General features: G+C 49.0%; 1 protein-coding gene across 1 annotated transcript; it reads right to left on the reverse strand.

The window, feature by feature from the left end:
- Positions 1-256: 256 nt before the first annotated feature.
- Positions 257-9226, reverse strand: LOC134013842 (alpha-1A adrenergic receptor-like). Its single transcript, XM_062453584.1, has 2 exons — positions 7696-9226; positions 257-1157 (listed from the first exon to the last, which is right to left on the reverse strand). The coding sequence occupies exons 1-2, from the start codon at positions 8678-8680 to the stop codon at positions 580-582; spliced, it is 1563 nt and encodes a 520-aa protein (XP_062309568.1). The 5' UTR covers positions 8681-9226; the 3' UTR covers positions 257-579.
- Positions 9227-10897: the final 1671 nt, after the last annotated feature.

Raw genomic sequence — 10897 nt, forward strand, 5'->3', positions numbered from 1 at the left:
GGCAACCCCAATGAACGTTCGTCATGCTAACAATCCATGTTTCTCATGGTCCTTACTGTGAAAACCACGTTTCTGCACTTCTCTTTAGAGAGCCCTTGTTCAGTAACCACAACGGACCACCACAGCTTAGTCATCAGGAAACGTTCTAGAAAGGGCACTGTTTGATTAATAAAATACCCCCCCATACATCCCAGCAACCCCTCCCCTCTCCCCCTCCATACATCCCAGCACACCCCACCACCACACCCCCCCCACTTCCTCATCCCTGACGGGACAGGATATTTCAGTCTCAGTGTTTAGAGAGACCATTACTAGTGGTCAACATCAGTGATGGTCACTGAGGAACCAAACTGCAAATATTTCTCTTAAAGAATGTAATAATAAATAAAGTATTTATTTAAACTTTTTGATTTGCAGTCAAACTATACCACTGAACTACACCTATCCCTGTCCTCTTCAGAAAACAATGATCTTGTCGTGTCCCAGAAATGTTGCATTGATGTCCCGCCAGTGTGAGAAGGAGTTCTCATGTGTGTGTGTGTCACGGTTAATTAACGCTTTCAGTGGCATCCTCCATGATTACATCAGGCTCTCGGATGTGGCTCTGCCATCTTCTCCGTGCTGCTCCACATCTCCATTCCCGCTCTGCCTGTTAACGTGGACTGACACCATCTCCCGGGGCAGCGGTGACACCGGGTTTACCCTGCCGAGTCCGAGCCCCCCCCGGCTCCCGGCCCCTGGTAGCGCCAGCATCTGCCCAGAGAAAGGGCTTCCGGGCTGGGAGAGGGCTGACAGCATGGACCCGCTGCCCCAACCAGGCTCCAGGTTCGTACCCCCTCCGGTGCCTCCTCCAGCCTCCCCACCAGCCCGGCTGACACAGCGGGGGGAGGGGGTGATGGAGGACAGGGTTTGCAGGCTGCCGTTCAGGTACGCTTGGTTGGAGGCGGAGCCTAGGTGGGGCCGGTAGTTGTAATAGGCTCGCCAGCCCTGCTTCCTCTTGTGGTGACACTGGCAGCGCAGGATGCGGATGAACGCCAGCTTGAACTCACGGCTGTAGCAGGGGTAGATGATGGGGTTTAGACAGCTGTTGAAGTAGCCCAGCCAGAAGATCACCTTGAAGAAGGTTTTGGGAGGCCGCAGGTTTGCGTTGAAAGAACCTGAGGACGATACAGGACCATCAGAAAACAGAACAGGCCAGAACACTATCCATTTCTAGTTATCTTACCATATTTCTATGCATTGAGCCAAATGTTGTTTTCTACTTTTCTTTTGCAGTGGTAAATATGACTCGGTCAATCCGTCCCTATAGCTTTGTGTGAATAACAAAAACCGACTCATCTCCCTCAACATGTCGTGGTTTGATTAAGCCGCAGCAGAAGCAAGAGGAAGCCAGTACGACCTACAAGCAATACCAGGCTGCAGTACCAGTCAGCAAGATTGTCCGGAGTGTTTTTCACTGCAGTGGGGAGTTTTTTAATCACCACTAGGTGGCAGACTGAAGCTTGCTTATCAGAGGCCATACACAGCTGAGAGACAGAGAGACTGGCAGCATTATTCTGATGTCAAATAAAGCGGAAGAGCCATCTGTCTTTCAGTTCTCACTACTCTGGCCTCAGAGATTCGAGGAATGTGTGTGTGAGTTTGTGTGTAGGGGGGGTATAGAAAAGGACGTCTAGTTCTGACTTGATTATACTGGCTTGACTAAGAGAGCCTCTCTTCCCCCCCCCCAACCACACATGCACATGCACTACTACACGCAGTGTAGCAATCTCTCTACTATCCCCGACACACTAACGTGACTAGCTATTAATCAGTCTATCCAATATTTGAAGGGTCATACACTTTTTAGTGGTATGCAAAACCTGTTAGTCAATGGTTAGACATGACAGTTGTTTTTCTAATTCACATTGTGTATTTGACCTCCATCAATAAAAGCCCAAAGTAGTGAGGTACTCTGCTGCACCCAACAGCAAGGTGACCTCCATTGTTCCAGCCCCGCAACCTCATGAGAATAACACTCATAAAACTGCAGATGCGGAAGATCTAAATCAGCACCAGTCTCTCAGCTTGTCATTTTCCTGGCCTGCAGAGACCCCATTAGCACCGAGACACCATGAACCCATCTGAGAATTTATTTTCCCATCTCCTCCTTTCTCCCCAAGACCAGAGTCATCCCCCTCTACTCTACTCCTCCATCTCAAAGAGCAGTCTTCTCTCCTCCCTTTTCTCAAGGAGCAGAGCCATCCCCCTCGCCTCCTCCGTCTTAAAGGTCAGTCATCCCCCCACAGTGCCAGACTCTTCCTTGGTTTGTACAGAGACTAATCCCCTGAGATCATCCCTCAAGGAAAACAACATTTTACTTCCTTTCTCTCTCTCTGAGTTGCTTTCGCTGTCCCTCACATTCTCTCTGTCTCATTCTCTTTTCCCACTCCATGACACTTTCTCCCTCTCTTATTCTCCTTTTCTCTGTAAACCATCACATCCTCTTTTTTGGCCCCTTCTGGACTCGGCATTGTGGGTATTCATCGGCTGTGTTATGTCTCACCAGACCCCACCCCTTCTGCCATTCAGCAAACTGACAGCAAAGATGAGCTGGCATGCCTTCCTGATTGAGTTTGCGGATGGAAGGGTGGGGGGGGAGAGAAAGGAGGGGGTGTACAGCTAAAGAATTATAGCAGCATTTTCTCAGAAGAGAGTCATATTTCAAACAGCAGCTATTCTCAGACTGGCTTTGGGAGCGACTGAAGTTTTTCCTCTCCCGTAGAACTTTGCTGCCACTCCTTTATACAGACATTGGTCCTCATCTACACCTGCTTCTCTATCTGCTACAGAGAACCTCCACCTGCTGCTCTATCCGCTACAGAGCCCCTCCACCTGTTCCTCTATCTGCTCTATCCGCTACAGAGCACCTCCACCTGTGTTCCTCTATCTGCTCTATCCACTACAGAGCACCTCCACCTGTTCCTCTATCTCTCTACAGGGCACCTCCACCTGCTGCTCTATCCACTACAGAGCACCTCCACCTGGTCCATCATCTGTCTACAGAGCAGCTCTACCTGAAAAAGACATACATTTATCTGATAGTATGATGCAAACAGTAGCCGTTCTAGGCACGGGCGAACCGGGGCGGCATGAAGAGATGTGCGGCATTTTCCGGCATGTTCGAGTTCGGCCCCCTCTGCTGGCATAAAAAGGTAGTGCGTTTGTGTGTTCACACCCATTGTTGTGCCGTTTACTTGGTTCGGGGGGGGGGGGGGTTGGGGGGCAGCAGGGGTTAACTTAGCCCCGGGGGGGGGGGGGGGGGGGGTACAGGGGAAAACCTTGCCCGGGGCGCCAAATGTGCTAGGACCGCCACAGGATGCAAACACATGCGTGCAGGCAGAGGGTACACTGAGAATACACACACAAGTATGCGGTGTCCACCGAATGGCTCTCTGCATTTTCTCCATCCATGTTGTCCTCTCTCCCAGGGCAACCTGGAGGAGAAGACAGTCATATCAATGGTACTCTGGGCCGTTGTCTTGGTCAGGGGCAGGGCAGGAGAGAGATCTGTTCGTTTTTTTTATTGGGGTTCTTTGTGGAGGAAACCCATGTGAGCACAGGGAGAACATGATAACTCCACACAGAAAGGCCAAGGAGATAACCCACCTAAGCACCAACAGGCCTGGGGAGAATATGCCCCCAGTGCAAACAGTGCACCATGTGGGAATATAGGACCTAACTGTGAGGCTGCAGTGGAAAGCACCTGGTTATCTGTCTTCAACCTAAGACACTTTTAGATGCAGGTTTCCAGACACAGTCAGAAACCCCTGACTGCACTAAATCACTCTTCCAAATTAGAGTCATGTTAAAGGATTTTCAGCTGAGTGGGTCATTAACAGCTATTCAGCGTGAGTCCTGGAAACCAGCCCAGAAGTGTCCGCTGTCTCAACTCTGCAGACGGGCTGCCCAGAAGTGTCCGCTGTCTCAACTCTGCAGACGGGCTGCCCAGAAGGCCCAGAAGGACCAGTCCCACAAGGACCAGTACACTCAGACAGAATCAGTTATCTGAGGTTTGAATAAAGAACCACCCCATGTTATGCTGGTGAGGACTCTTTTGAGTTTCTCTCTCTTTCTGTTTGCCTCTCTCTCTCTATGTTGCTCTACATCTCCTTCTGATTCCGTTTTCTTTATTTACCTGTATTAATTGACCACTTAATCTCTTAGAGTGTCATCTTTCCCATATTCTCAGTCTCTATGCTGTGGCTGTTGTAGGGGAGAGAGGGGGTATATGGGGGGCAAGACAAGGAGTAGCACGGCGTGCTGGGGAGAGAGAACTGAGAGTGTAGGGGAGAGAGAAGTGATGTAGAGGAGAGAGGGGGTGTAGGGGGGAGAGAGGGGGGTAGGGGAAGGAGAGGGGCATGTAGGGGAGAGATAAGTGGTGTAGAGGAGAGAGGGGGGTAGAGAGGGGTGGGAAGAGAAAGAGGCAGACAGAGGGTTTCTGAGAGGGTCTGGCATCTCTGCCACATTCCTCAGTCCTCCCGCTGTGGCAGACAGCTATCCCACAAAACCACTGCCCTCACAGCTCACTGGAGAATTCTGGTTAGTCGGTTAAGCAGGCTGAAATTTCCAGGAGAAATTCTATTTCTACTCCCTGGGGAACAGGGAAATCACTAAATCACTCAAAAAAATTATTATGATCTATGAAAACAAAACCTCCTGGTCTCCCTGCTCTGCCAGTAGTCCCTCTGCTAGTCCAACCAAGACCTTCACCTGAGAACTTCTCCTCATCCTCCTCCGTCACCTATCTCTTTCCTCACACCCAGGGCCGGTCCTTCCTATAGGCGACATAGGCAGCGGCATGAGGAGGGGGGCGGCGTTTTCCGAAGTGCATCCATTAATTAACCGTCCCACACTACCAGCAAAGGGCGCCAACCGCACCACGTCATATGTCTGTGTTGTGGTCGGGGGGGTGCGGGACGGTTAATTGATGGAGTTTTGATTTGCGCTCCCGGGGGGGGGGGGCTTGTGATAAATCTTGCCTAGGGCGCCAAATGTGCTAGGACCGGTACTGCTCACACCATGCAGTGTGTCCCCCTTAACAGCAGCAGGTGCTCCCTCCCTCCTTTCTTCCTGCCTCCCTCCCTCCCTACAACCATCCAGTGTTTACTGCTTCACCCTGGGTGACAGGAACCCAAACTTGTCTTGTCTGTGGTATGCAGAACTGGGTCGGGGCAAGACCAGGACAGCATCAGAGACAGGAAACTGGTCTGAGGGCAGGGGCAGGGGGCCTAGGCCTGGAGGCTGATCCAGAACCAGGCTTGTTCACAGCCAGAACCTGAGATTCACAATCAGTTATTCCTCAAACCATCAACAATCTGGAGTCAGGCCAGTGGCAGATTTAGGCATAGGCAACATGGGCAGCTGCCCAGGGCGGCATCTTGCTGGGGGCGGTACAGGGCACCAATTTTGTTGTGAATTTTGTTGAATAGTTTTCTATCGCTCATTTGCACCTCACGTCAATTATATAATGTTACCGTGTGGGACTGTGGGTCACAGTGGGCACCCTGATTCTAGTTTGGGAGCTAAGCAGGCTACCTGCAGCTCTAGTTAGAAGTACGAGATGGAAAGGGGGGCGGGGACAGGTTGGCCCCAGGTCTCCCTACTGGAAGCCTGAGGTAGGTGGAACGGGGGAATCTATCAAATAGTGCACCTCTAACTTTGTACAGTAATGCAACTAGTAAAATCTGACACACTACGAAATGCTACCAAATAAAACACAATTCATTCATAATACTGTGAATATAGGCCTACAGTTGTACAGACATATTGATGCATTTCTTTCTGTTTTGTGCAAAATCGTTTAGAATACTATAAAAACAGTCTGCACACCACCAAGGTGAATTGGTTCAGTCTTGACTCTTGATCGACAGTGTTGGGGATTGTTGGGGACTGTTAGTAACGTTATAATTATTTATTTGTGTTGGAGGGCCTGGCAGGTTGTTTGCACAGTGTGCCATACAAGCCTAACCCGCCATTGAGTCAGGCTCAGCTATCAGTTCTGACAGAGGCACCATGACCCTGGTGATGACTTGACAATCAGCCAGTTTCAACAGCAACCAGGTTGGACAATGTTAACCAAGACCAAGAATTCCTCCATATGCTATTTTGGTCTGTATGGTCTGAGAGTAGTGAGGCTCGTTAATTAGGAATAACATGAGAGTTCAAGGTGGACTGCTACATTCTTAGGCTGTGCTCGCTAAATCGGCCGCTTTGGACGAGCATAACAGCTTCTGTTTGAAAACCTACAATAAATGGTTATTTCTGGTTCGTTCTTTCAATGTGTATTCAGTATAAAAAGTATCAATTCTGGTTGAAATAGCGACTGTGATATCCCAGTTAGCCAGATCATGCAGGGTCGGACTGGCCATCGGGAGACTGGGGAGATTTCCCGAACGGCAGGTCAAACAAACGGCCGCTACGGCCACGGCACTATTCAAGAAAAAAAAATCCTTAATACCAACCAACTGTTTAACTGGAGCGAGCCAAAATCCAAAAGGTGGGGGTGGGCATTTCCCCCGTGTAAACTTGAACGGTGCAATTGTCCGTCCATTTTACAGATCACGATTGGTCAAAAATCAATCGTTTTCCGGGTACAGCCAATTCGTTGGAGCTATTTTAGCTAACATCGTTGTTTCTTTAGCAAAGAAATGGAAAGGAAAAGAAAAGGAGAAAAAGGTGGCGCTGAAAATGCTAGAGATTAAAAAAAACAACGGGCCCTGCAAGCAAATGCTGCACAATGTAGAAGTATAGAATAAATGTTTAGGCCGTCAAAAGACGGAGGAGGAGAAAGTTTGCAGCCCGAAGATGAGGCTGTACCAGAGGCGCCAGGTTCAAGCAGCTGTAAGCAGCTGTATTTAGAAAATTCAAATATCATTCCAAACCATATTGTTTTAATTTTTCTAAAAATATTATACATTTGGTATTACTGTTAGCCAATATATAGGCTATACATTTTAAATGAAGTAAAAGAAATGGCCAAGAGAAAAAGGCACTCATCTAAATATGCACAACATGTTTTTTGACTTTAAATAATAAATGTGCTGTGTGGCTCAAATGCAATTGTCTTGATTTTCTGTTCTGTGTATTAAAGCAGGCACAGGTGACACAGGGAAAGAGATGGAGGCTGCTGTGGTGACAGGAGAGACTATGACAGGTGCAGCACTGCAACTGTACACAATAGAGTCAGTCTGTTAACAGGGTTATTATATGGAAATTAGTTTGTTGAAATGATTGTCATTATTGAATATAGTTAACTGATTATTGTTCTTTTGCAACATCAAATAGCAGATGCAGAAACAGAGACAAGTATGGAAAAAGAAAGTGAGGGAGAAAGTGGAGGGGGGGGGTGGGGGGGGGCGGTCTGTGTTTCAAAGTCCCGGGCTGTTTTTCGGTCCCAGTCCGACTCTGAGATCATGTCTCTGTGTGTAAGCGCGCATGCACGCACAGGTGATAACGCTAGGACTTTAGACTATCCGTCCACCTGTCCTTGTAAACTTTATCTGGCCAATCAATCTGGAATTTCACGGCAAAACAAATTATGTTAATTATACCAAAACGTTGGTAAATAGATGTTTTAATGCGGAGATTAAGTATTATAAGTATTGAGGTGCAGAACAGATTCGGTGTTCAAAAACATGTCAACCACAAACCTACCGATGGGCAGCGCGAGGAAGAACGGCAGCCAACAGAGGATGAACATGCCCACCACGACACCGAGCGTCTTAGCAGCTTTCTTCTCCCGGGAGAACTTGAGAAACTTGACGGTCAGCGTGCTCCGCGCCTGTCCCTTTCCCGTCCCGCAGTACTCCTGCAGTCTCGCGCCCTTGTAGTGTATCCGGAGCGTAAACTCATTGGAATCCGTGCGCTCTTTCATGACTCCCGCCTCCAGGTTCTTAGTGGTCCGTTTGGCTACGATGTACACGCGGCAGTACATGGCCAGAATTACCGCGAGGGGAATGTAGAAGGATCCGAGTGAAGAGAAGAGCGCGTAAAACGGTTCCTCGGTGATTGGGCAAACGGTGTCGTCCTCGGACGGCGGTTGCTTCCAACCGAGCAGCGGTCCAATGGAGATGACGGTGGCCAGGACCCAGACCCCGAGCATGGCCAGCAAGGCCCGCTTCTCCGTCACTATGCTGGGGTACTGCAGCGGGTAGCGCACCCCGATGTAGCGGTCTATGGAGATGACGCACAGGCTCATGATGGACGCGGAGCAGCACAGCACGTCGACCGCGGCCCAAATGTCACAGAAGATCCGTCCGAACACCCAGTAATCCAGGATCTCCAGGGTGGCGGACACAGGGAGCACCGTGGTCCCCAGGAGCAGATCAGCGATGGCCAGGTTGATGATGAAGTAGTTGGTCGGTATGCGCAAATGTCTGTTACACACAACGGACAGGATCACGAGGATATTCCCCACGATAGCAAACACTATGAAGGCACCGAGGATCATACCCACAGGCACGGCGCGTGTGAGGTCCAGTGGGCTCGCAACGGTGGAACGGTTGGAGCTATTCCCAGACTCCAGCAACGTTACCGGGGCCTGCGCCACCGAGGACATTTCCGCGGAACCGTTATTCCAGAAGTTCGCAGCATCTTCGATGTCAAAACTCATTTTGATGAAGGTTATCCGCCATGCCATATAAAAGTTGGCAGAATCAGTTGATCACAACACACATACAACGTTCCAAGGGTTATTTATACCCTTAATGCATAGCAGGGAGAGAACTCTCCGTATAACCTTTTATGGTGCGTCAGTCCCATGGACAGCTCTGCCTAAAAAATGCACTTTGCAATTTGATAGTGCCTTGCAGGACTGCTGTTAATTTCGAGACTATACTCTCTCTGTGTCTCTCTCTCGCTCTGTCTCTCTCAATCTATCTGCTGTTGTCCTCTACTCCGCAGCTATCCAGTGAGGTGAACAAAAACTGCGGACACGCCGCACCCGTGACCCTCCCGCACCAACCTTCCTAGCGGGGTTCCAATCTGTCCCTGCTCGCCCTTGAACTACATCCTACATGCTCGCGCCGAATTAACCCAAATGATCCTGGCTAGTGGTCGTTGGTAGCCGGAGAGCATTGGAAGATTGGTCGCTTTTGATAGGTAATTTAAGTCGCCTGCTAGCAAATAGCGAGCCTGTAATCCTCTCGTATCACTCTATTTCGAGAGCCGTAGGCAATGTGTGCCACGGTGAGCACGAGCAAACAACAATAACTAACGTTATTTGCTTGTTGCCACGGTACGGAACCAATGGTGTCAAGTCTGCCAAGACACGCGTCCACGTCAGTGACACACACCCGCCGTAGATGTAATTGAGAATATTGGGTAGCCTTGAACAAAAAAGGGCTGCAGAATGTTGGTTCTGTCATAACCTAATTTATTACGCACTCGGCGTATTTTTAGAAACTACATTAAGGTAGACAGGCGCGTAGCGTACACTCACATTCACTATTAATCAACAACACGGTAAACATAAATATCTCTGAAATTAATTGTGTAAAGGAGAGAATCACGACACTAAATCCCACCAGCAGCCACCCCAGAGGCCAGTACTAACCAATGGCAGTTTGGCAAAATATGTCAACAAATCGCCTGTTATGACATAAAGTAACTCAATCCATTAGCAGCTTCCCGGAGAAGTCTAGGTTTATCCAGCAAAGTTGTGCAGGCGCTCTGCAAATCAGATGATGCTTCTTATAGGACTATTCAGATATCACGTGAAGTTGCTGATACTGCCATGACACACTCACTCACACACACACACACACACACACACACCCACACACACACACACACACACACACACACACACACACACACACACACACACACACACACAATTCATACAAGCTATTTGGCAGGCATGTGGTATTAAATCTGATTGTGAAGATTGGGTTGTTTTTAGAAGCTTGTCTGCCTCAGCTTTAAAATCTGGGTGCTTCCTTTCTCCTTCGAACACACACACATATGAACAGCTGAGAGTGTCCTTTCTCCTTCCTGACCTGACAGAACCACCTATCTGAGGAAAACATGTTCAACCGACCAAGGAGATCAGAATTGATTTTGTTTCAGCTTGCTGTGAATGGCTTGGGGCATGTTAAACAATACTGGCCTAATTAAACCACACATAGACACACACACACACACACAAAGAGACCCCCCCCCACACACACACACACACAGACATGCACACACACACACAGGCTCAGACACACACACATACAGTCTTAACACTGATTCAAGGGGTTGATGGGATTGAAGGGTTAAGATGAGGGGGTGAGGGGATAAGGGAGAGAGGGTGAAAGGTGAGGGTAAGAGTGTGAGAGGGAAAGATTGAGGTGGAAAGATGGAGAGGAGAAGAAGAATGTGAGGGGGAGGGGAGAGAGGGAAGGTGTGGGCAGAGGGGGAGAGAGGGGAAGGGGAGTAAAGAGGGGGAGAGCGGGAGGGGACACCAGGGTGTTGCTCCAATGCAGGTGGACAGCCTAGTGTTGCTGAACTCAGCAGAAACTTAGCCAAGCTAACTTTCCCATTTTGTGTGTGCTTGAGTGTGTGCGCAAGTGTCTGTGCGTGTGTGCGTAAGAGAGAGAGAGAGCCTTTAGCTTTTCCGACATGGCCCCTGGTACCAAGCCATAACATAAACTCTTCCCTCCATTTTCAAAAAGCAAATGTAAAATCTGCTTTAGCATGTTGGCATACCTCATAAATACTGGAGAGCTTCTACACAGTATACAGACTCCCCTGGCCTCTAACTGCATAGAGAAGCCAGTTTACAGTCTCTGTGTACAGTGACGTATACACAGTTTGTTCAGCAGAACCAGTCCTCCAGAACCGTCAGGATGGATGACCTGGCTGTGGTTCA

The sequence above is a fragment of the Osmerus eperlanus genome, chromosome 27 (assembly GCF_963692335.1).
Source record: "Osmerus eperlanus chromosome 27, fOsmEpe2.1, whole genome shotgun sequence".
NCBI classification, from domain to species: Eukaryota; Metazoa; Chordata; class Actinopteri; order Osmeriformes; family Osmeridae; genus Osmerus; species Osmerus eperlanus.

What these genes read in the sequence shown, in the direction of transcription:
- LOC134013842 (XM_062453584.1), bottom strand. Translation starts at nt 8,680, where the DNA reads ATGGCATGGCGGATAACCTTCATCAAAATGAGTTTTGACATCGAAGAT. An exon ending in CTTCCTCGCGCTGCCCATCG is followed by an intron (nt 1,158 to 7,695) that starts GTAGGTTTGTGG and finishes TATCGTCCTCAG; the next exon opens with GTTCTTTCAACGCAAACCTG.